Source organism: Dermacentor silvarum, chromosome 10, assembly GCF_013339745.2.
Source record: "Dermacentor silvarum isolate Dsil-2018 chromosome 10, BIME_Dsil_1.4, whole genome shotgun sequence".
In the NCBI taxonomy this organism is placed as follows: Eukaryota; Metazoa; Arthropoda; class Arachnida; order Ixodida; family Ixodidae; genus Dermacentor; species Dermacentor silvarum.
In genome coordinates, this window is record NC_051163.1 from 94,060,067 (window position 1) to 94,086,512 (window position 26,446).

Genomic DNA, 26,446 nt, shown 5'->3' on the forward strand with positions numbered 1-26,446 from the left:
ACTACCATGAGAGCACCAAGACGTAGGCGGCTAGATAGATAGATAGACAATGACAAAGTGGCAAATGTTCGTCAAGAAATGCTTCGCATTTAAAGAAATCATGGCAATGATTAAGCTAGCGGAAATGAATCCGGGTTCCCGTGAAGCAACTAGCACATCAAGGTTGGCATCATCCGACTCCCCTTCTCCCAGACCACGACAAATTTGCCCCAGAAAACTATAGGCACCTTTCGATAAGCGAAGGGATCACCTAGATGCGTATTTGCATCGGTTTGAGAGGATCACAGTCGGGCAAGGCTGGGAGAAGAGCAAGTGGGCCAGCACCCTGACCCTGTGTTTAGTAAGGGAGGCTCTGAGTGTCTTTGGCCCTATGCCAGCAGAAGAATCGTTAGACCATAAGAAAGTAAAAAAAAAACTTTATTGCAAAGATCAAGTTGACCCCTGAAGGTTTTCGGGAAAGTTCAGACTGTGCTAGCCAGAAGATTCTGAAATGGGAAAGCAGTTCGCATGCCGTCTGACAAACCATTTTGAGAGAAGGATAGAGCTGTCCGAAACAGAAAAAACATATAAAGGAGTTCTAGACAAAGTTGTGGGTGAGCAATTCCTGGCCAGATGTAGCAATGGTTTGGCCATATTTCGGAAAGAGAGAAAACCACAGACTGTGGAGGAGATAGCAGACCAAATAGACCAGTTTGTATTGGCTCAGGTATTGAGAAATTTAGGAAAGCGGGTTAGAGATGCTCCCACTTCAGAGGAAGATGAGCTGAGAGAGAAACCCCAAATGGATGGGCGCAGGGGACAGCCGCGATGTTTCCTCTGTGACCGTCCCGGTCGTCAGGCAATTCATTGTCGTGCGGGGCGTGATGACCGGCGTGAACGGAAATATTGTGAATGGTGTAACAAGAGCGGACACAAAACTGAGGATTGCAAACGCAAACCACGAGAAGTGTCAACGATTATAGCGTCTAGTCAAACTCGCGACGCGCGCAGGTCTGAATAAAAGGATAGATTAGAGGTCGTAAGTGCAGCCATTGTCGATAGTAAAGACCGAGATATGCCAGTGGTAGAAGATAAAGAAGAAAGAAGGGAGGCTACTGTATTAAGAGACACTGGTGCGGACAGTGTGCTAGTAAGGATAAGGTTGGTACCTCCAAAAAGCATGACGGAGCAGGTGAAGCCAGTTATGTTCGTGGACAGCTCGGTGAGATACCTCCCGGAAATTATGGTCTATATATTCACACCGTACTATACAGGAATGGTGACAGCCAGTTGCGTAGAAGAACTGCTCTATGACCTGATCTTAGAAAATTCACCAGGACCGAGAGGAGTCGATGACCCATAGTCGCTCAGTCAACCTATCCGGTGAAACCGATCTAGGAACTGTGACGACAGTAAGAGGAATAAAAGAACAAGATGTGAGCACGCATATAGTAGTAAGGAAACTTGATGTATCCGTGGAATAGCTGGGAAGGCAGCAGAGAGAGAACAGAACACTCAGGTACGTGATGCGGAAGAACGGTGGTAGACCTATTTGAGAAGTGGTCAGAGAAGGTGTACCATGTGAGCTGAAAAAAGACCTGGTATGTAGAAAACTTTGGAGTGAGGGGAAACACATGATGCAATTGATGCTGCTGATACAACATAGAACAGTCCGAGTGAAGCAGGGTCATGTTAACGGACACCGAAAAGGAAGGCAGATAATAGCGGCACTAACCAAAACAAATATTTGGCCGGGAGTACACAGGGAGGTACGTACCCTATTTACTCGATTGTAATGCGACCGCGATTGTAATGCAAAGGGGTGACTTTTCATTGCGTTCATCACGAAAAGAAGAAAACTCAGAAAGTTACGCGAAGGGTGACATTTTGTTGCGTCCAGCAAAAAACAAAAAGAAGAAAACCGCTAAAATAACGCAAAACCACTGGATGCATGAAAAAGATGCAGTTTCGCCAGAAAGGTGAAGCAGCAATTACGATAGCAAATTAGTAGAGAGCTACGGGGAGTAAGGATAGCAGTTTTATCGGCTGCATAAACTTGGACACATTCGCTTACTAACTGAATGGACAAGCATGGCGTGAGCGCGCAGAAACGAACATTAATAGATCACACTCGATAACCACAGACTACTGTCAGAACGCTGGCTTCGTGGCAGCAGCGAGCGAAGGTTCATGCGGCCTATCGCTTCAACGGAAACTGAGCGACGAAAGAACAACGCATACAAAGTTAAGAGCCGTGTGGAGATCACTTTCAAGATACCGTGCGCGCGACGGCCCGCAGCCAAGCAAAGTACAAGTACGCAGTTGCGGCAGAGTAGAAGCCGCAGCCCGTCCCTCCAGCGCTGCCTCCCTGCTTTCCTCCTTTCGCGTGAGAGATTGAGTCGCCAGTTACCATTGCACCCGGTCGCATGATACGCATTTGGTGTCGGAGCTAAAGGTTTCATCGCCTCCCGGGGTCTCCTGGGCGTCCAGGTTGTCCTGGGCGTCCGGGGGGGTTTCCGGGACCTCCGGCGCCTCCTGGGCCTGGGATGCCTCCCGGGCCTCCGGCTCCTCCTTGGCCTCCATCGCCTCCCGAACCTCCGTCGCCTCCTGGGCCTCCGTCGCTTCCTGGCGCTCCGGCGCCTCCTGCGCCTCCTGGGCCTCCTTTGGCCCCGGTGCCTCCTTTGCCCCCGGCGCCTCCATCGCCCCCGGCACCTCCTGCGCTCCCGCCGAGCCCTGGGCCCCCGGCATCTCCTGCACCTCCTGCGCCTCCTGGGCTTCCTGGGCCCCCGGCACCTCCGTGGCCGCCATGGCCTCCATGGCCTCCTGGGTTTCCTGGGGCTCCTGCGCTTCCGGCGCCTCCTTTGCCTCCTGGGCTTGTTTGGCCTCCTGCAACTTTTGCACGACAGAGTTATCGCTTTTGCTCTCTGCCGTGCGTTCGCTCCCCGTGAAAGCATGCGTCCCTTGCGCGCTTTCCCTCGCACATTTCACTTGATTAATATTGCATGCATCACTTCACTTCATAGACAAATCAATTTCGGTATTCCATTGTAACGCGAGGATTGACTTCAGGTAGCAAAAATCTGAAAAAAACCTCGCGTTACAATCCAGTAAAAATGTGGTCGTTTTGTGAGCTAAAGTTCTAAGCCCCATGAAAGAGCTGGTGGTGATTTAGTGCTTTGAACAGTGTGTAGTCAGTTTGTGAGCACTCATATAGTGCTCTGGAGGATGTACTCCATAGATTGCGAACAGTTGAGTGGTGTGTCTTAGTGCCCATGAGCAATAACGAAAGAAATTATTATGGCAGACACTACGTATGGTAATCTTGCAGTGGCGAACTGTATGTGTGTGTGTTCGTGCGTGCGTGTGATTTCCTCTAATCATTCGATGTAGTTCTCTCATCCATGCGTGTACAAAGAGAAATCCAGGCAGACATATGCATACACTTACAAACAAGCCCACATGCGCATAGAAAAACAGACGCATCGACACACGTACCCGTACCATGCGCATTAACACACCGAAATACTCACAGACACGCAAGCACGCCTACACGCACCTGCGCCAAAGCCCAGACGGAGAATACTCTGGCAGTATTTTTCGTGGACATAATTAGCCCCACTCTCAGCGTTGGTCGTGAATACGCACATGCGCTTATTCATTGATACGTGTTCGTTTCGGTGTTTTTTTGGAATTCCCTTTCAGCGCCTGGAACTCGTTGCAGTAGCAGCACAGTGTTCCGGAGGTAAGCGGTTCACTCTCGCGTATCATGTATTCTACTTGCCTTTGTTCCCGCCGCGGAACAATCTTCTATTAGCGTCGGCATGGAAAGTGTGGACATTCGGACGCAAAAGTTGGAGTGAAAGTCCGTGGTGGAGCACCAGCGTAGGTGCATTGCCTAATTAGGAACAATAAGAGGATGAAAGAATGAATGTATGTTGTTCAATGGCGCAAGGGCCAGGTGTGGCCAAAGAGCGCCATGCCAGTGTTAGTAAGTTTGCAGTGGAGCAATGAGTTTGACGACGTAGATGTGACGTGGCTGTAAAGGGGCCTAAAATAATTGCTGTAAAGTGCATAAAATCTATAGATAATAAGATTGTGGCAATGGCTAATGAGGTGTACTATGGACATGTAGAATGCATTGCGAAGCAATCATACGATTTACAAAATATGACAGATCCAAGAATTGACCAGAAGCATGAGTGCCTAAACAGAGCCCTTGAAACACAAGGGCCTGGAGGCATGTGCTATAATAAACTGTCACAGCTACATCCTCTGGAGAGAGGATGCGCTAAGAACTTATTTGGCTAATAAGATGTAGCACAACATCATTCAAGAAATCGAGGACTGCTTTGGCATTAAAAAGCGGTTCTTCAACAACAAACATCATGGGATGAAGAGGGATATCGTAGCGGTATGTTGCAGGAAAATGTTTCCTTCTCTCGGTTTCGGCTTCCCGACACTTCAAGAGGACGTGGAGGACGGTCAGCCTCTCACCACATCTACCACAGGTTGGTGGTTCATCACCAGTCAGCAAAAGAACTGTGGGTGCCGTAAGTGTGTCCTATTCTGAGATGACAGAATAGGACGTCAGTTCGTCGTGTTTTCGTTACGGGGGGCCAGAAACCTATGTGTGGTATAATTAAGTGAAGCTTATTATCTGTTTCAGCGTCCCACAAGCGTTGCCAGTGGCTTCGCAGTTTCTTTCGCAGGAAAGGTTTCAAGTCTGTTACAGTAACAGCAGCTGTAGGGTTAATAGCAGGTGATGTGACTGATGTGGCCATTTGGTCGGCAAGAACATTGTCCTCGATGCCTCTATGGCCAGGCACCCAGCATATAATGACATGCTTGTTAGATGCATATGCTCTACACAGAACGAAATAGAGCTCAATGAGTACAGGATTTTTCTGGTTACAGGGTGACTTCAATGCTTTATCGACACTTTGGGAATCTGTAAATATGATAGTCCTTTGAAGTTTTGATTTCTTAATATGCTTTACAGCTGACAATAGTGCGTAGGCCTCAGCCGTAAAGCTACTTGTTTCTGGATGGAGTACGCCGGATTCCTAGAAGGACGGACCGACAGCGGCATAAGATGCTCCGGCATGTGATCTAGAAGCGTCTTTGTAAAATTCTGTGCACGAGTACTTGGACTGTAATTCTAGGCAATGCATTCGGATTTCAACCTCTGAAGCAGGCTTTGTAACTTCTACAAAGGATATATCACATTATACTACCTGCCACTCCCATGATGGTAACAGCTTGGCTGGAGGCATTAGAGCCTTCATTTGTCATGGTACTAATACATGGGTACAACACCAATATAGGCAAGCTTTCAGTTTAACAGAAATTTTCATGGTTCTATTGAGTTATTGTGTGACATTTCGCCACTATACCGCAACTTCAATGGCGTTAAATTTCGTTTTGACATTCTCGTCCATGTGCTAAATTCTCTTTTGGACAGCTTTTTTCACAGCCTGCAAGCACAACTTCAGCAATGCGTAACCTTTATCTGCATGAGAGACAGGTCAGGACTTAGTGGTATTGTTCTTTGACGTTGTGAATTTTATGTAAGGAATTAAAAACCAGCAGTGAGTAGCACTTTGCAGCACTACTTAACACACACACACTACTTAACTATTCCCAGGTCTAGTGGCAGCCACCAAGTGACATTTTTCCACTGATTCATGTAATCAATTATGGCAAGCATCCTGTTTTAGGTAGCTCTTTGAACTAGTGCATACAGCCTTCTGCTATCACATAGCTCCAGTAATAGCATGAGTTCATGGAATGACTGGGAGCACTTTGTTCTTTACCATCACATTTAAGTGCATATGGCATCACGTGTACTGATCACAAAGACCTCTAGACAACACCTAATTTGATAACCTACACAGTGCACTTGAGCTTCATATATCACGTAAGCTGCACGCCTATTTGCGTTACTCTGCAAAGAGACATGGAGTCAGCAACAGGGAAGACTGCAGTTACCTGTGTCATAAATGAATATTCACGTAATGTACATGTCACTTCAACTGTCTGCGCTGTTCTCCACAAGTCGCCTTGCATATGTGATGCTGCTAGCTAAGATCTGGTAATATTAATAATCCTTGTTTTCTCAGTGACAGCTGGCCTCCATGGGGCGGTGCAGACTGGGGAGTGTCATTGCTGGAGCACCTCCTGGCTATCCACAGGAAATGGAAGAAAATATGGTAAATTCAAACCCCCACTGGTTCCCATTTTCATGTTTCCATAAGTGTGTGTTTGTGTTCATCACCCTGAAGTTACTTAAATTTGAAAACGAAGCCATATAAAGTATATTCATGTCTCACGTGCATTATTAAACAACAAAGTACAACAGCACGCAGCTTAAGAACCTCAAAGATAATTTGTAGCAGATCCGCTCTGGTTTTTCTACAACTACTCAACTCATTGAATTCACTCATGATATCGCTTCGGCTCTAAACAATCGAGGTCAGGTAGATGCCATATTCAAAGATTATAGAAAAGCGTTTGACATGGTGTGCCACAGAAAACTTCTTTTTAGGCTCAGTAAAATTATTAACGATGAAAAAATACTCGGCTGGATAACTGATTGGCTACATTCAAGGTCTCAATATGTTACTTTTAATCACGCACAGTCATCGTCGGCCACAGTCACTTCCGGGGTACCGCAGGGCTCGGTCCTTGGGCCCCTGTTGTTCATAATTTACATTAATGATATCACACAGGTCATTAGGGACACACCAGTGAAACTGCAATTGTACGCTGACGACTGCGTGCTCTATACCAGAGTAACTAACAGACAAGATCAAGAGGTTCTTAACAATGTATTTTCGTCCTTTTGTGGTTGGAGCAACGCGTGGCAAATGAGCATTAATTACCAAAAAACTGTACAAATGACTTTCACTAATAAAAAACAGCCATTAAGTTTCAGTTATAGTTGCAATGGGCACTACCTAAATTCTGTGAATACCTTCAAATATCTTGGAGTTACCTTCACTCAAAACCTAAAATGGCACCTTCATATTGAAACAATCTGCGCTAGGGCTCTTAGAAAACTGGGATATTTAAAGCGAACCCTCAAGTGCTCTACTAAGGATTGCAAATTAACAGCTTATAAATCCCTCGTCAGACCATTACTAGAGTACGCCTCAGTAGTATGGGCACCTTACACTGCACGTGACATTAGTAAGCTTGAAGCCATACAAAAGAAAGCAATACGGTTCATTTATCGCCGATATGACCGCAACTTTTCTCCCTCATCTCACGCATGCGCACTATCGATAGAACCCTTGGCTCATCGACGCACACTTGAACGTATCACTTTGCTACATAAGATTGTACACGGCCAAAGTTCCATTCAAGCACCGATTTCCTTTAGTCATTCCACTGGACGTGCGACGCGGCGTTCCCACCCACTTAATATTGTTCCTTTCCAGTCTTTTGTAAATTGTTTTAAGTATTCTTTTTTTCCAGGCGTTGTTGAAATTTGGAACAACCTAGCTGGTTCCTCGCGGGAAAAATCTAATGAAGAGTTTTTGAAAGAATTGTCTAACCACAGTTTCTAATTACGTTTTCATTGTATGTTGTTTTGATCTTGTGTCTGATGTATCCACTCCTGCTATGTCTCGTGTATCGAGACAGCAGTATCTGTAAATAAATAAATAAATAAATCACTGCAGATGTCAGGATATGTATTGTCGTCGATGCTCGCACACAATAGAATTCCAGAAACTTGTTCATCATTAAAAGCTATTATACATTTATGGTGTAAACATTTGGTAATGGTTTGAGTGAATGCTAGAGACTGCATGAATATGCCACCCCTGACGTAATGTCCTGACAGAGGCCCTTAAAGGTGAAATAAATGACGATAAGAAGCTTGGTAACAGATTTGTGCAACGAGCGAGTTGTAGCGCGCACAGGGAAAAATAAACGAGAAGGCACAAAGAGTACACACACGTAGCGCATCATTATGCCTTCCCATGTCTTTGTTCCCTGATCACGCTACAACTCGCTGATTTCAACATGAACAACCTGCAAGCACACATCGCCACTCAGATTTGTGCAGTTTCCTTCAAGTCATATTTGGGTAAAGTACCACACACTATATTTTAAGAAGTGAAATAAGTTATATTTCCTCGTTTAATTGGCCAACACTGTAGTTAGGCCCTGGGTATATTTTGGTCAGGTATGTCAGGTATGGGTATATTTTGGTCAGGTATGTCAGTGCTACATTTATTCGAATATGTTTTAGAGTGAGATGAAGTCATAATTATAGAAATGAATACTTGTGATCATGATATTCTTGCCATTAGGACATGCGAGGGACATGTAAATTTGTTCTTCATATAAGCAACAACAAATGGAAAGTTGCTGACAATTTTTTAGGCATTGAAGATGTCAACATGTTAGCTTATTTGGATGCTTTTGTGTTGTCATGTGGCCTATATCATACGGGATGGAATTGATGTCCAAAATTGTGGACATTTTAACCTCCCAAAGCCCAACACATGCTTGATATGCTGAGCTTGATGCCTGAAAATGCTCATTTACTCATGAGAAACATAATGTGCAACCCAATGTAGCATTTATGACATGCTGCGACAGTTTCAGTTGTGGATAGCTCAGCAAACTAATGAACAGTGAGTTAAGCAGGAGACACACGGTACGATTCGGCGTCCGATCCGACGTGCGGCGCCGCATGCTCCGGCATGCGGCATACGACGATTTGGGGCACACGGGACGGGCATATAAACAAGCAAGCGGCGCCTAAGCTCTGCCCAGATTTTGCGCCCCAGCTTGTACGCTCGGAAGACTTCATATCCTCGTGGAGAAATACAAAATAAACAAATTTGCGCAATCCTGCTTCGCTTTACACGAACACTGTCACTAAAATTACCTCTTTGCGAGCGACAAAACACTTCGTAGCGGTGTGTTTTCTACTGACGGCTCCGTCGACAGCCAGCGATAGGGCTGGTAGGCCTAGCTCGGCGGACGCCACGGCCAACGGCTTTTGCGATCCAGTCCGAGTTCGTCGAAGTGCGCTTATTTTTGCCCACACGGATTAACACTGTACACGTAGGTTACCCGTAATTTAATACTCTTGGATTACTCGACGCCGTCGATGTGAAGGGCAAGCGTGCAAGCTAAGCGAGTAGCCTCGCTCAGACAGTCAGTGTGCGCTGTCTACCTGTCAAATGCTGTCGTATGGCGGCTTCTGGCCGATCTCGCAAGTAGCTGATTGCTAGTACAAGGCGCTAATTTGCAGAACAGGCACAGGTTCGAAATAATTTTACCGAACTGGTAACTATTTCGTGTCAGAAACGAAGTGTAGCAATGCTGTTGCAGCCGTCATGAGAAAAAAAAGCCCGCGAGAAACCGCCTCGCCAGCACCGCCTCTCTGGAGGCAACGTCAGAGAACGTCACATGCCAGGCGCGCTGTCATTGGCTCCGGCCAAACGATGGTGCGGTTGTCAGACGCGTCGGACGGTGAAAATCTGTCCAGTTTGTCGCACGCCGGGTATCCGATCTGGCGCTTCGGCACGGCAAACGCCTCGGTTCCGGCGCATCGGATGCTGGATCGTATACCGAATCGGACCGTGTGTCTGCCGCTTTAGTCTTAGGTTAATATAACTAAAAGAAAATTTAGTTTTTCTTTTGTTTATATATTTATTGGGTTATTGTATGAAAAAGAAAGGTGATCAGGTTCTATTCTTCCTTCACATAGAATTGTGTCTGCTTTCCGAAATTTAGGAAAGATGTTCAATTTGTCAGACACTGCCTGCATAACGCTACCTCCATAAATAGTCCACCGTGAGACTCACACTGTGATGAATCATAGGTGGACTTATAAAAGTAATCACAAGAAGGGCAATGCATAGCAAGCACCTGCATCTAGATCGAGATAACTAAATTTTGGATCAAGGTGAAACATTGCAGAAGAGCTGCATGCTGTACACGATGTGCAGGCTAAATTATAAATATGTTGATTCATTGAAAGCATTATAAAAATTATGTTTTGCTATTTTCTAATAGCAGCAGCAGTTTTTGCCATGAAAGAGAAATTAAATTTTTAAGGAATAAAAGATTTAGCTAATGTCTAGGACAAAACTTGGAGAAATGAAATTACTTAGTAATCGCAAATGTATGGAATAAGTTGTTTCACGTGTAGAGTGCTGCGCAGATCACGGGGCAACTAGAAAATTGTGAGGGTATAAGGGAAGAGCGAAAGCGTGTGCAGTGAAAATATGGGCGAAAGTGTCTGTAAAGGAGCGAAATCGATTTTAAGACTATTGCTGTAAGCCAATGAATAGGGATTTCGAGGTGGAGCATTGCAAAGATATAGCTGAATCTCTCAATGAGCCATTGTGACGCACATAAACCATTTCCGTAGACAATTAGAATTTATTTAAGCGCATTACTCGGACCATAAGCACTGGAAAATGATAGAGCAGAGATCTATTTATGCAAACATAGGATCGGCGCTTACTTTCAACGGCAGTTTACTTAAGAAATGCGATATTTATAAGTACAGAACAAGACCATCATGGGGCATCACATTAATGATAAAGCAACGAAATATCGGAGTCACCAGGACCCCCTAATACAACCACACCATAGCCATGTACCATGACAGATTGGTACGGCCCACTATACCAGAGGTGATAAGAGACAATCCAGATTATCGCACAGCATGACACTTGCCTCTAAAAATATGTGAAGGCAGGTGGAAGCATGTGCGCTGGCCCAGCAAATAATAGCCTAAAAAAACAAGACTTAAAAAGCAGATGCGCCTATAATGATGACTTGGAAGGAGTACATAACAGATCAAAAACGAGAAAGCGAAACCAACCAAGTAGGTTTTGTGAAGGTACTTCAGTTCTTTATTTGCCACGGCACTGCGTCCAGCAGCATCCGAGGCAACAGAATTCTTCGAGCATTTAATGTTATCTTGTGCTTCTGGCTCGCTCGTTCACATGGGTGCAAAACAAATCCATCTGCCTGCCTTGAGTGTCGGTGGCATATTCGTACCTTGATACCCTGAACGAAGTTTACCAATTCAGTTTTTCGAACTTTCTGCTGCTTCTCAAGCTGTGTGCATTCATTGGTTTGCCTCAAAACTGCCACGCCAGTGCTTGTTTTGAGACCATATTCAGCCATTTGACAAGTTTGGTGATAGATCTGACGCCAATTTGTCTTCCACAGTGATGGCATTGTTTTGAATGCCAAGTTGTTGCAGGAGGACCTTCAGCTACTTACGCAGGACAGCACGTCTAGGATGGCAGTGTCAGTGTTGTTATAATTGCTTGCGATGTCATTTGTAGCAACTGTAGCACTCATCGCGGCAGGGGATACAGCTTTGTCCGTGGGTCAATGGCATCCTGTATTATGCGCTGCATGGCCCTTACCTTAAAGAAGCAATCTAGCCAATTGATAACTTGCATGCTTTTCATTTTATTCGTTAGGGGCTTAGCTGCAGCCTTACTAGCTAGCCACTGTGGGAGGAGGTTGCTTCTTCGTGCCTCTTTTGGGGACGCATCATTGGGTAGTTCTCAAAAAAGCTCATTTTTGAGGCAACACAATTGGAAGTGTTTGTTACATTCTGCATCAGTGACGCACACACAAGCACGCTGTTTGTTGTTGGGTATCGGGGAAGAGTTCTTTGGTATCTTTCTGTTTCTTTAGCTTAGTACATAGTTTAGTGTTAGTAGTAGAAGCATGTGGTAGTACATTTAGTACATACATAGCTTTATACATCTCGATCAGAATCTGAGCAGGGCTCGCTACAGTAACTGACTCTGAGCATGCTTTATTGTGTCTTCTCTTCATCTTGTAGGCATCAGCATGCTACAGTCAAATTCAAACTTGCGAAACTAAAAAGCAAGAAGAAAGGGAACCATACTTCAGCAAACAGCGTGCGTCACTGTTATAGAATATTAGCAACAATGCTGCTTTCCCATTGTTGCCTAATAGTGAGAAACTTTCTTTTGAACTACTTGGTGCTGTAGCCTCAAAAAAATTCAAACTTGCTCCTATGCATTTAATAAAGAGTTCGACATGCACAAGGAAACGTTCCTATCCTATTAATTATCCAGTAGGCTCCTTGAAGACAAGGGCTTAATAATATTAATATGGGATACTGTTGGAGCTGCAGATGCTAATCTTATTCCATTCCGCCCCCATAAATTTTTCTGCTGTGAAGTATATGGCAATCACTTATAGCAACATTGGCACTCCCATGTTAGTCATGCTGTGCTATATACGCAATGCAAGGTGCTATAATAGGTCGACAATAAAAACAAGACTGCCATGGGTAAAGCTAAAGCGATTAGAATGTTTAAAGCAGTTAAAAAACAAATGCAGACTGAGGGGCAGATAAATGAAGAGAATGCAAGCACTCCTTTGTCTGCGTTTGTCCATGCCGCTTTCAACATTTCAACCATGAACAGCTTGCCCAATTTTCTGTTCTCTTGGATGCTAAAGCGGTGTCAGATCCTCATGACCAATCATTTCAAATGGATGAATCTACCACAGTAGTGGTATAGCAGTAGAGCATCCGCCTCGTATGTGGGAGGTACCGAGCTCAAATCCCCGTGCCGCCAGAAACGCTCCGTTTCTTTCTGATGGGTAGAGATGTCCCTTGGCCTGGTGGCAGCTTCTTCTGAGGGTTTACATCTTGAAAGACATTTCATGCGTGCTCTCTGGGCACCTATTGTCCAACCACAGACGGCCTTGTGGAAGAGCCTCAGCCGCGGCTGCCTTGAGGCAAGTGCAGCTCTCATTCGCATAGCCCAATTTGTCCTGCTGAAACTTTGCAGCATAGTTCTTGTGGAACTAGCATACGCACTAGGTATTCTTGATTCGTTTGTTTATTCCTGTTTTAAACACTTAAGAAAATGACAAAAGGCTGGAAGGTACGTTTATATGAAGGGTAAAATCTTAAGTGAATTTCCACAGCCACCTAGTTCAGCCTAATCTACGGCACACTAAGATTGTGTCGAAAATCCAGCTACCAAAGAATCAAACATAGGTGTAACTTACAAGAATGGCCAAGTCTTATTTTCGAACCTTGAAAACACACATTCCAAATAAGAATTTGAGCTTGAGAAATCTGCACTTCTGGCTGCCCCTCCAGTTTCTTAACCTTCAGTAGTGTCATCCCATAGTAGGTGGTCCTCAGTGGTGTCAGTTGAGCTTCAGATGCCAGTTCTCTTGAAGCTTTTGATGACAGTGTCATCAAAAAACATACTCTGTGCCTCTAGGGCCAATGCCCACAACCATTCCGCTGGCAGCCTTTTAAACTTGCCTCCTGGTGTCAGGGAATGATCACAAACAGTGAAAGTCTGTGATTCTTTGTATGTAGAAGGCAGCTGCTGGCATGTTCTCATGAAGCCCATGCTGCCACATGAAGCACATCATCCAATCGCTGCTTGCGTTGAAGTTTGTAGTTGGAATGCCCTGCTTCCTTGTAAGTCGGCTAGCCTTCTTGTGTATCATTTAAATTTACACAGCACAGCTGTGTATCCTGAGGCTTCTAAGCTAGAAAGCACTGCTACTTCAACTTGCAGGTAAACATCAGTCTTCGGTCAGCGGAAATTTCTGTTTGCCTTGCTGCTAGCATTCAGCATTTCATGTGGCCGTTTCCAACGGCAGATGTGTACTTAGTTGACGCTGAAGTGCCTGCTCAATGAATGACTGCCATTCTACAAAGAATGTTGAAATGCTTTGAGCTTGAAGCGGGTGCTGTAGCTTGCTTACGACATCATGTGGCACGCTAGCAGTCTGATCACTCCATGCATGCGTGGCATGACCTGTCCAGACTGCCAAAAGAAACGGAAAAATACTAGCTTTGTGCATATGGCACTAGATAGCTTCAGTGCTGGTACTGCGACTGGCATCTGCAGCTGGCCATTATCATCAGTCGAAGTCAAAACCAGGCCACCGGTCGGAATGCTGAGTTACAAGTGCGGTAATTGTGTGGGAGGAGGGGGGGATATGTGAATTTTCATTGTGTGCATACTTACAGTGTGTACTATTATTAAGCAAGCAGGTACGCAGTAACGCCTAGCTATGTTGGGATTATTGCTGCTACTCAATAGGAATCTGTCTAGTGAAAACAGCTTGGTGTGCCTGGCTTACAATAACTTGAAAATATGCATTTGCTTTCAATTGACCCTTCGCCAGTCACAAAGCCTGCTTCAAAGCAGTCATAAATATTACTTGTACTGCTTTCAGCACTTGTTGCTCCTTTAAAATGTTTATGCTCAATTCCTCAACATTTCTCAGTGTATTAATCAACGAAACAAGTATTGCACTTAGTTTTCTGCCTTATGGCAATAATGGTTCATTTGTTTGTGCAGCTGTTTTCGCAATGCGGACACCGTGTCAAAGGAGGTTATGGAAGAGAGACTGAAAGCAGTGGACTGGTGTCCCTTGCAGCAATTGAGGGTAATGTGCTGTAGTAGTGAACTTTGCAATAAAGTTTTATCTCTGCTCATATTGCTTTCAGATGTTATAAATGGGATTTCCACATCACACACATACCATGACCTGAAGTTTTGGATGGAATGGTGAGCATATTTATGCAGTGAGCCATCATAGGTGCCGATTGGCATACTCTAGTATTTTAAAGGCACTGAATATATTCTAATTAAGACTGTAATGCAATCACAGTCAAAATTCATCAATTCAATAAACAATACTCATTTAAACAGTGGTCTCTGATAAAATGGCATACCGACAAACTGTAGAATAGGTAGTAGACAGGTAGTAGACTTGTAGGCTTGTGGACCTGTAAACTTGTATGCCGATTGGCTAGTAGACCATCAAGGTCTGAAATTAGTGTTAGCCAACAAACATGTAAGTTGATAGCCGGACGGAATTTTTGACTGGAGATATATTCATATAAAATTCTATACCCGTTGTATGGCTAAGGTGTACGTTGCTCTACTGAACTGAAAGCTCAGGATTGAATCCTGGGCGTGGCGGTCGCATTTAGATGGGGCTGAAATGCAAAGATGCCTGTGTGCCATTCATTGGGTGCACATTAAAAATCCACAGGGAGTTAAAATAATTTGGAGTGCCTCGATCGCCAGGGTGTGCTTAATCATAAAATTGTGGTTTTAGCATGTGAAACCCCAGATTTTAATTTACTGAATTTCCAAATATAACCATACAAGAGCGCCATATATGGACATCAACAATTTAGAAGTGGTCATATATTGAAGGGTCCCATATATGGGCATATTAAAAATTTGGCAGATATGGCCATATATAGCATATAAGGGGGCCATATATGGGGATATTAAAAATTCGGCAGATATGGCCATATATTTGCCTTATGTGCCATATATGGCCATATCTGCCCAATTTTTAATATGCCCATATATGGCCTTTTTCATATCAGTCCATATCTGACATTTTCGTAAGGGCTAAAATAGAGCGACCGCGGCGCCGTTTTCCCGTGCACTTTCTGAGGTATTTATATTCTATGACCACGGGAGCTTGTCAAAACGCTAGAGTGATAAAGCGCACCTGCGGCAGCGAGCAAATTGACCTTTGCGCTGGCTCTCGCTTCACCGCGAACATCGAAAGCGCAGCGCATACGAAGCTACCGGCACTCGACGAATGCACTTTGGCCCATCGTAGATCGCTTTGAAGATGAGGCGCCCGCGGGCGCACACTTCGGTCGCGTCGCAGATCGCTTTCAAGATAGCTCCGTGAGCAGCAGCCGCGTAAGCAGAACGCACCCACTCGCCTCCCGTCTCCGTTGCCTCCTCCCCGTTCCCCGCAAAGACCGTGCGCTTCCGGCCGCCTTCTTCTGTCGCGTGCGCGAGATTAAGGTGCGGTTGCCGGCTCACCCTCACAAGCTTTCACTCGCACAGACAACGCAGATCGCGCGGCGACGATTTCATCGCGGTTGTACTTTATACGGAACATCACGAAGAGGGCGACGGCGGCGGCAAAAATGCGCTTTGTGTGTCCATATAATTGCTATCGCAATGAAAGCCGGCAGATCCCACACAGTGCGGGAATCGTTGTTATGCGAAGCAGTGGGCAAGACAAGTTATGCGAAGCAAGTTAACGAAACGACAATGAGAGCACCGAGGCGTAGGCGGCTGTTTCATGACCTACATGACACGCATGTCAGTAAATTCATGTCATCACCTACCATTTATGTCCGAACTCATTTCAGTGGATATTGACTGTCATTCTTTCTTAACTGAGTCAGTGTGATTTTTCTTTAGTGTTTTCTTGCCCGCCGCGGTGGCTCATTAAGTTAAGGCGTTGCGCTGCCGAGCACGAAATCGAGGGATCGAATCCCGGCCGCAGCGGTCACATTTCGATGGAGGCGAAATGCAAAAACGCCCGTGTGCTTGCGTTGTAGTGCACGGTAAAAAACACCTCGTGGTCAAAATTATTCCGGAGCCCTCCACTGCGGCATGCCTCATAATCAGAACAGGTTTTGGCACGTGAAACCTCAGAAAGAAGAACAAAGAAGAATAGTTTTTCCTTCACTTAGTGCCCACGTCTGAAGCCATTCCAGGGGTTTTTGAAAGTTAATCATTTTTCACTGAGTCATTAGCATTTTTGCTCAGTCATGGTCATGAATCTGATTTCTACCATATTCCTTTAGGGTTTCCATCAGTTAGTACCCGCGTAAGAACTCATATCAGTGGCTTTTGAGTGATAATCTTTTTCGCTGGGTCATTGTCCTGACCCACATGACATAAATACATGACACAACATAAGTGATAGGTTATGACATAAATGTCATGACCTATAACTTTTGTTTGTCATACACTTCTGTCATACTGTGGCAATTTCGGTACATACCAAGTTAACGAAATGACTATGACAGCACCAAGACGCAGACGGCTGTTTCATGACCTACATGACACGCATGTCATGACATATCATTTATGTTCATCATATACTCTTGTCATAGTATGCCAATTTTGGTACATACCAAGTTACCAAGTGAACGAAACGACCGTGAGAGCACAGCGACGTAGGCGGCTAGATAGATAGATAGACATGATAGATAGATACTGTCAAAGAAGCAAATGTTCTCCAAGAAATGTGTCGAATTTAAAAGCGCGCAAAGCAGACGTCCTGTTCCAAGAACGTCCCGCAGCAGTCGTGTCGTAATTTAGAACTTTCCTTAAGACAGCCCGTGATATTGTGAATTGTTTCGATATGCAAACCCCATGCTTCCAGTTCCTATTAACCGGAGTGTGCCACGCGTTTGTGTTATTTCCTCGCAAAAGCGACTTGATAGGAGAGTGATGGTCTAACACCAGCTGTACGATCTACAGGTAAAATTTGTGACACTGTGCGGCGCGGACATTTTATCTGCAAGATCCTTTCTTCCGCACTATACCATTCTGTTCATTTTCGGTTCGTGAGAGTTGTCACTAACAGGTTGCCCTTTGTCACTCAGTCGACCTCTGTGTAATCTGCAACGGGAAACAAGCCATAGTGACGTGTCGTTCACGGAAGTGTGACACAAGGGCAGTGTGCAAACAGTCGCGCGAATTTGCGCGCACGCGCACAAACACGCACGCGAGCAGACAAACACCACAACTCTCACATATAAACACCTAAACCTACACAAGCTCAATGAAAACAGCATTATCCGCAGCTTCAGCTACGCGATTAGGAGGCCCGGTACAAGGCCGGGTCTTCGATAAGGAACGCCGGCACGTCAGCCGCAATCTCTATCCTTTGTATCCACGCCATCGACGCATATTCCAAGAGTGGCACCGTCTTGTCTGGCGAAGGAAAACTGAAGTCACGAGCCGGCTAAACTCGAGAGAAATGCACGGTTTGGTTGAACGGTTTGTTTGTCTTCGCGTTGTTGGGGGCTCTTCAAGTTGACGCCTCGCTGTCTAGGGTAGCTCAGAGCACAGATCGCTGGATCTAGGTGATAATGTGCACGAGCGCGTACATATTTACTGGAAAGACAGCCCTCTCTCACAGACTGTAGTTTAATGGCTTGTGGTCCATTGCACTTAACATGCCCTGTGATAGGAGATTAAGCTTCCGTATGACAAATAAAATCATTTATTTGGAATAATTGTTACCACTCAAAACTTCGAAACTATATTGGTTGTACCTAAATTGAAGCACTCAAGTGTTTTAAATGGAAGCACTTCTTGAGGAACATTTGCCACTTTGACAGTATCTATCTATCTGTCTATCTATCTAGCCGCCTACGCCTTTGTGCTCTCATGGTCATTTGGTTGACTTGGGATTTACCAATATTGGAATAGTATGACAAGAGTGTGTGACGGACATAAATAATACGTCTTGACATGAATATGATGACACGTGCGTCATGTAGGTCATGAAATAGCTGCCTACGTCTTGGTGCTCTCGTGGTCGTTTCGTTAATTTGGTAGGTACCGAAATCGGCATAATATCACGTATATGTATGACGAATATATAATAATATATGATATACATAATATATGTATGACGAATATAAATGATAGGTCATGAGATGAATATCATGACATGCTTGTTATGTAGGTCATGAAACAGTTGTCTAAAATGACAATCACCTGTCGAAAAAGTCATTACCACTCCAAAACCACTGAAATGGGTTCTGACTTGGGTACGTAAAAGAAACACTAAAGGATGATGGTAGAAGTCATGGACATGAGGATCACTCAACCAAAATGACGATGACTCAGCAAAAAAGATTAACACTCAAAAACCACTGAAATGAGTTCTGACGTGGGTACTAAGTGAGGGAAACCCTAAAGGATGGTGGTAGACGCCATACTCATGATCATGATTCAGCCAAATAAATAATGACTACGCAAAAACCCTTAGCACTCAAATACCACTGAAATGGGTTCGGACGTTGGTACTAAGGGAAGGAAACACTAAAGGATGGTGGTAAATGCCATAGTCATGACCATGACTCCGCAAAAATGACGATGACTCAGCGAAAAAATATTAACAATAAAAAAACGATGGAATGGTTTCAGATGTGGTGTTAAGTGAAGGAAAGCTAAAACGTTGATGGTCGAAGTCATAGTCATGAGCATGACTAAGGCTTTCGCCTTATGGTCTCTTAGGCCTAGCTAAAGGGACTCATGATGACTCACGACATGAATGTCATGACATTCGCTTCATGTAGGTCACGAAACAGCCACCTACATCTTGGTGCTCTCATGGTCGTTTCATAAACTTGGCAGGCTCCTGCACCACTTCGTATAACATCGATTCCCACATCGCATGGGATCTGCCGGCTTTTTTCAATATGGAATCTACGCCGCCGCAATCTGTCTTATATCGGGTTCGTTAACAAAGCAGCAGAGTAGTACAGACACTGAAAGGGTCCTACAGCATGAACCATCAGCATGAACCATCTGACGTAGTAAGGCTTCTGCTTAACATTGTGAGGCTCCTACAAGGGTTTCTCCTTAGAGGGTTTAGCCTGATTAGGACATATTACTTCCTTTTCACATTGTCGCGTATGCCCTGCTGTATTTAACACGCTGAATGCGGATCGAGGCGTTTTTCCCAGCTATCGGGGCAGGAGAGCCTCCAGTAGCTTGCGCTGAAACTCAGGCCAGGATGACAGGGCATCTTCGCGGTTCATAAACCACGTGCGAGCACCATCCTGGAGGCTGAAGTAGACGTTCCTGAGTTTGGCGTTGTGTTCCCACTCGTTAAACGTAAAGCCTTTATATATAAAAAGTAGCGCCTACCACTTCGCTCCTCCGCCGTTTCACTGTCGCGCATAGCGCGACCAGCGCGATCGAGGCGCGATATCGACAGTGGCGCGGCCTACGTCGGGCCTACCGTGGAAGACGACAGATAACGCGCTGCTAGAGGAAATTCGCGGAAAACCTCGATCGCGCTCTGCGCAGAAGCTTTTGAGGCGCGATTTTGCTTCGTCAGTCAGTAACTGGCCTTACTAATGCCGTTTTGGAAGTAGCAACGCGACGATGCGAGATGGCGCAAATACCAAGTGTGCAGCAAGCGTTTGCGCTCGCCGCATGGTAAACAAAAAAAGCCTTTTGCCCTCGCCTTCTCGGTTGCGGCAACTTCAGGCACAGCAGCATGCTATCACAACGAAGTTCTTGTCCCTAACAGGTTTGATCCGTTTGTGCATACAGCACTTTCTTCACACAGGCCCTAAAATGGCGGTCGGCACGCGCTAGAAAGAAAAAAAAATATATACAAAAGCGCAACGCGTGCTTCCACGTGACACGGATTGGCCAATGGAGGAGCGGAGGCGGCTGGGGAGACAGGAGGCAGCGAGGAGGAAACGTCGGGGTGAGCGCGGTGGCGGCAAGATCTAAGAATGGCGCTACTCTTTATATATAGGGGCTTTAGTTAAACGCAGGCACGCGCTCGAACTCCACCAGCCAGACTTCCACATCTTCAAATGTGTCGCCATGAAAACCCGTCCGCACTTGGGGCGTAGAGTAACATACGGATTACAAGAGTGGCCACTCCAGACTAAAAGCGGCCGAGTTACGCAGCTTCATGCCGCCCGCTAGAGGGGAATACAACACTCCCTGTCTCTAAGGGAACGCGCGTACTAGTTATCTAGTGTAGTAACTTTTCTAGTGCACTATACGTCTACGTGTCTATGTGGCTGTAGAAGTAGACGTTATCAACGGGATCAGCCGGCCGTGAGCGGTGGATGATACGGCTAGTATATAGAATAAAGCATAACGCATCACTACAAAATATCGGCCATGGTGAGATCAGGCAAGGCGACGCTACAAAAGATGTGCGATAACGTCTACGTGGTCTTTGCTGGTTTCGTTTGCCAGAACGTCTGTCGGCTTAGCTGCTGCTTGGTAAGAAGGCCTGCATTACGTTCTTTTTCTCCTTCATTACTTTGCAAATTGCTTATGTATTTGTCACTTCCGCAGTAAGTGGACATTTGTCGCATTGTGATGTTCGGCGCAGTGAGCTTTTTTGTGTGTTTCACATCGCGCGTGATGTTTGTGTATTGCTTCACATTATGTAGGAAACAGCAATTTGGAATGCTGCGCAGCACGTTTGTGAGAAAATCGTTTCATGGCACATGAAAGTGAGTCGGCACACGCCGGTATACGTAGTCTGAATTCAATGCATGCGTGTACAATTGTGCGAAAGAATTCAGTTATGCTTAGGATCGTTATTCGTGGCCTGCGCAGATTGCTTGAAGCCTTTGTTACGACCGCAATTAGAGAGAACTTGCGAATTCAGAATAATGTTTGTAAGCTGTGGCTACGACGTATTCTGAATAAACACTCCTGCCTCAGTAGCGCATGCATGGCACCGAAGGTTGCTTTTTTTTTAACTGCGACAATTGCACGTGATGCTTTTCGCGAAAGGGCGATGTGAAGTGCGTAGGTGAAAATTTGTGCGAAGGCGAGATAGAAGACATAACCAATACTTTTTTTGAGGTCATGCCGTCCGTAGTCAAGTACTACGGGAATTACTGCTGTGTTGCGTGGTGCAGTAACAACGGCGGGACAGGGAGAGAGCGTGGTTGGCTGTCTACTGCAGTGAGCAGCCTTCATTCCTTGTTTGCTATGCAGCCGAAACTACCACTTAATAAGAAAGGTTAAGCTGCAAAGGAAGATCGTTGTTTTCCTCTTTTATGCTAATGCTGTCTTCTGAAGTTTTACTGTTCTGTGGGGTTTTTCATAATATAGCCTGTTTATTCCTTTTGTGAAATTATTTCTCAACATATGGCACCTGTATTCGTATGTCTTGCACTTTGCAGTGCAACCATCTTTCTGTGCTTGCGTTCATCGAACGCTGCGAAAAAAAAGTGTGCATGTGCTTACTGAGAATATGACTTGAAAATAAAATGTTTTGTCTCTTCCAACTTTTCTCATGTTTATTTAAACTGTCTGCATAAACACACAGTGGCATCGTGTGCTTGCTGCTCTGGCGGTACAGCTTACACGAAGCTACTCGATGCATGCAAGCAACGCGTTAAAAAATCGAAATATAGCCTCCGGGACGAAGCACTCGCACGGAAGCGGTCTTGGAGGCCGTGTAATTTTTCCAATCACCAGAACATAGCCTTCGAGCTTAGGTTTTTTGCGGTCTCAATCTCTGAGTCCGTGCAGATTCCACACACCCGCTAGGTGCGCTGCAAACCAAGACCGGCCGCAGGGGCCTATGGAAGTGTTCTCTCTTATCCTTGTATATGTTACTCTATGCTTGCAGGTTGAGCAGCGCTAGGTAAGCCGGTGTCACCCTTTCCGTTGTGTTCGCAGTGGTCGTCATGAATTCCGTAGTGTTCGCAGTGACGTCATAAATTCGCTCGTCCACGGCTCAGTGTGTTCGTCTACGCGACATCCCGGGCGCTTCGAACTCTCAACAGGCTCGACGAAAGCACCCTCTGCTGCTGCCGAGTTCAAAGGCAGCGCTATCACGCGAGATCACAGAGCCAATGACTGCATCGGCACGGAGACAAAGCTTCCTGAGCGTAAGCAGCTGCATCGCCGATGACATTCCGGCGTTAGAGAGTGCCGAGTACGCCTCTCATTCCACGGCGGCATAGATACAAACGGTCGTGCCAGTCGTAGCACGGACTGTGCCCGCGATTCGACCCAAGCCAATGTGGCTGGCATACAGGTTTGCTGCTGCAGCGTCCGAAGGGTCCGCGGAAGAAAACATTACTCCATCTCCCGCTAAAGGGAACCATGTGTGGATGCAAAGCAGCGGGGAGATGGTTAGGTTGAGCGGGAGATGGTTTCGCGGCAGCGGCCCGAGCGCTCATCGCGGCGCTGCACAGGAAAGAGAATGAGGCGCGCGCGCTCCGTCATTTTCATACCGCGGAAATACTGTGGCGCCCCCAGCGGAGTATGCAGCTGTCGCACCACCTGTCGTGCACGCCGCTCCGGATTCTTAGAGGAGAGAAAGGGTGGAGCGTAGGAGAGAAGAGAGAGGGGGAGGGGACGCGCATGCGCTGCGGGGGTGTGGGACGCGGGCGCCGCTCCGTAGACGATTCCTAGAGGAGAGAAAAGGGGGAGCGTAGGACAGGACAAAGAGGAGGAGGGGACGCGTATGCGCTGTGGGGGTGTGGGACGCGGGCGCCGCTTCGTAGAGGATTCTAGAGGAGAGAAAGGGGGGAGCGTAGTAGAGGATAGAGAGGGGGAGGAGACGCGCATGCGCTGTGGGGGTGTGGGACGCCGCGGGAGGGACGGACCAAGCCACCGGCAAGAAGTGCTTCGCATTTAAAACGAAAAAGGAAGGCCCTTCCCCGCACCAAGACAAGTTCGTAGTCAGCAGCGCGCGCTGGCCATGCTATGCACCATGCTATGTGCATTCGACTGCAAACCGCGCTGTCGGCATTCTTAACGAACAAGGATGACCAGACAATCTACATCGCGTGCTTCTTGACGATCGACCCCGCAAAAAAACAGCTAGCAGACCCCGATGTGTTCTGTAGAGGTCGGGAAATCGGGGCGTCGATCGATGTAGGGAGCCTACATGCAAGATGCCTACATGTAAAAACAGCGTTGCAGGTAGGCTCCCTTAAACGATGGCTACCCGCCCAACACCTACATTTCGAATTCCGCCGAAACGTGAACAAAATTATGCAGTGAGGTTGTGCCAGCTGGAGAGGAGCGTGTTTTCCGCGTTGGCAAACGCGGCGCCGAAGCACACGCATACGTAGCTGTTTAAGCAACATCTAAGCGGATAGCGCTAGCGGAAACGCCGTTAGTTGACAGCCATCTGCTATACATGTGGGAAGGCAGAAGGGGGCTAACCAAGCGATGGAAAAAAACAGCGACGTAATTGCAAACTGCGCCATAGAATCGCGGAAACACCTGAGTGGGCAAACGCTTACGCAGAGCAGTTGGAGGCAGCGAGTTGGGCGAGTTTTTGCAAATCACTTCGCGAAGCGTTACACACCTCCAAGACATGGACAATACTTCGCAACAAAACGGCACCCGGAAAAACCCAAAACGGCCACGAACCGCACCCTTCAAAAACTTACCGGAGAATTTCCGGGAACAGAACAGGCCCTCCTCACTAAGCTCAAAGATAAGTACGTAGGGGAGGTAACCACTCCCCCACGCATCCTACCACACAAAGGACAAGAAAACGCAGTGCTCGACGCCTCGATAGCTAAAGCAGAACTCTGCGGCTACGCAAACTGCGAAGAGAAATACTGCTCCAGGACCTGATCAGCTCACAAATGCTATATGATCCGGAACCTGAGCGACGAACACCTAGAACAGCTTACTCGATATTTTAATGAACAGGTATGGTAGAGGGGCGTGGTTCCAGAACAGTGGAAGGAGGCTATAATCGTGCTTATTCTGAAAGCAGGAAAACCTCATGATCTACAAAATCTAAGACCGATATCAGTAACCTCCTGTCGTGGCGAATTATTTGAGAAGGTGATTAACACGCGTCTCACGTCTTACATTGAAGACCGCAGCCTCTTTCCCACAAAAATATTCGGCTTTCGCCAACATTTGTTAACTCAGGATGTTTTCCTGCTACTTCGGGAAGAAGTCTTTTGCAATGTGGCAACGAGCGACCACGTAGACCGGTAAAGTCGCGGGCTCTCGCAGGAGACGAAAAACCGACACCCGATCTCTTAGCGTAGCATTTTTAATCTCTCTGGTTCGGAACGCTAGCCTGTGCTGGTGCGTGCCAGCCGCTCGTGCCTCGTGCAGACGCGAGCGTCTACGTAATTATCATGTGACGCCGATGCTGCTGCCGCTACAGAGGGCTCCTCCCATAGAGAGGATGAAAGTTCGACGAACGATGAAAACTCCATGTGACACGGCGTGTCTGTGTCGTTGGTCTTGGGTGAAACGGATGGAGGCGGCGTCGATGGATTGCAGGGTTGCGTCGCACATTGGTGGGGCCGATGGTGCGGGTGCTTCAATGTAGGCGGGTTTGAGACGTTCTAGGGCAATTGTGTCCGATTGGCCGTTGACGTTCACGACAAAAGTCGTCAGACGTCGCTCGAGAACACAATATGGCCCGGAGTAGTGCGGCTGCAAAGGCTTCCGTTCGGCACAGTTATGCACGAAAATGTGGCTAGCAGAGGTCAGAGCGGGAGAAACGTACGGAGACCTTGCTTCTCGCAAACCTGTAGGCACGGGGCGCATCTGGCTGAAGAAAGCTTGCAGTTCGGCAACGTAGTCGGCAGGTGATGGCATAGGCGTTTTGCTGGTGGCAACGAAGAAATAGCATGGAAGGCGTAGGTGAGTACCATAGACTAGCTCAGCACAGGAGCAACCTAGGTCGCTCTTGAGTGCGGCTCTGATGCCAAGTCAGACGAGAGGCAAAGGTAGAACCCACTTCTCCGGCGATTCATGCACCATAAGGGATGCCTTGAGATGCCGGAGAAAACGTTCAATAAGTCCATTGGATAGCGGGCGGTAAGCAGTCGTGCAAAAACGTGCCGTTCCGAGTAGATTGAGTAGCTAGTTGAATAGTGCTGAGTCAAACTGCCGACCGTGATCGGTGACTATTGTAGATGGGCAGCCCAACCTTGCAATCCATGTAGACACGAAAGCTGCGACAAAAGTAGGTGCTGAGATGTCAGATATAGGTGTAGCTTTCGGCCACCGTGTATAGCGGTCGATGCAAGTCAGTATGTAGCAGCAACCTTTCGAAGGTGCGAGAGGGCCGACGAGGTCCAGGTGTACGGCGTCAAAACGAGCATCCGGTGGAAGAAAAGACTTTGCAGGCGGAATGGGGTGACGCCGGATCTTGGAGCGTTGACACTACAAACAGCAGCAAAGCCAATCGCGAACTTGAGCGTTTAGCCGAGGCCAAACGAAACGACTGGAAAGGCGCTTCTGTGTCGCGCATATGCCAGGATGCGACAGGTTATGCACGGTTTCGAATAGACGTCTGCGAAGGGATTCTGGAATGTATGGTCTAGGCGTGTCGGTAGAAGTGTCGCAGACGACGGGAGTACAATCTGGAGTCACTACGACGTCCTCCAATTTCAGGGACGTTGACGAATTCCGGAGTGTACGAAGTTCGGTGTCGACACGCTGTTGACTGGCGAGCAAGTCGACATCGATGATGAAAGGCTCGGACGTCAAGGTGGAAATGGCATTGACACGACTCGGAACGTCGGCTGGAACGTTGTCGGTGGGTGCCCTGGATGGGTCGGAACGTTGTCGTAAACTAGGATTTGTAGGAAAGGTGTCGACTCTCGCGGGGGTAGTAACAGGACGCCAAACGGTTCATTGCCTGCACAAGGGGCTTGCGGTCTCTCAAGACAGTAAACGCACGGCCTTCTAGGAGATGTCGAGTATGTTTGAAAGCCAGGTAAACTGCGAGTAATTCACGGCCGAACACTGAAGCCAAGGTGCAGGATTCAGTTTGTTGGAGAAAAAGGCAAGTGGATGGTACGCATTGCCGATGAATTGCTGCATAACGGCACCAACGGCGGTGTTTGAAGCGTCGTTCATGATGGCAGTGGGCGCGTTTGGCTTTGGGTGTCTAAGCA

General features: G+C 46.7%; 1 protein-coding gene across 14 annotated transcripts in view; it reads right to left on the reverse strand.

Moving 5' to 3' along the window:
- Positions 1 to 26,446, reverse strand: part of LOC119466292 (cuticle collagen 2-like) — a 1,179,781-nt gene that overhangs the window by 760,822 nt on the left and 392,513 nt on the right. For 4 of the 14 annotated variants that reach the window (XM_037726784.2, XM_037726783.2, XM_049656747.1 and 1 more), the window contains one exon: positions 2,575 to 2,871. The exons of the other annotated variants lie outside the window; for them this stretch is intronic. In XM_037726784.2, coding sequence (XP_037582712.2) covers positions 2,575 to 2,796 — 222 coding nt within the window. In that variant the 5' untranslated portion in view covers positions 2,797 to 2,871. The remainder of the gene's footprint in view (positions 1 to 2,574; positions 2,872 to 26,446) is intronic. 14 annotated transcript variants of the gene reach the window in all.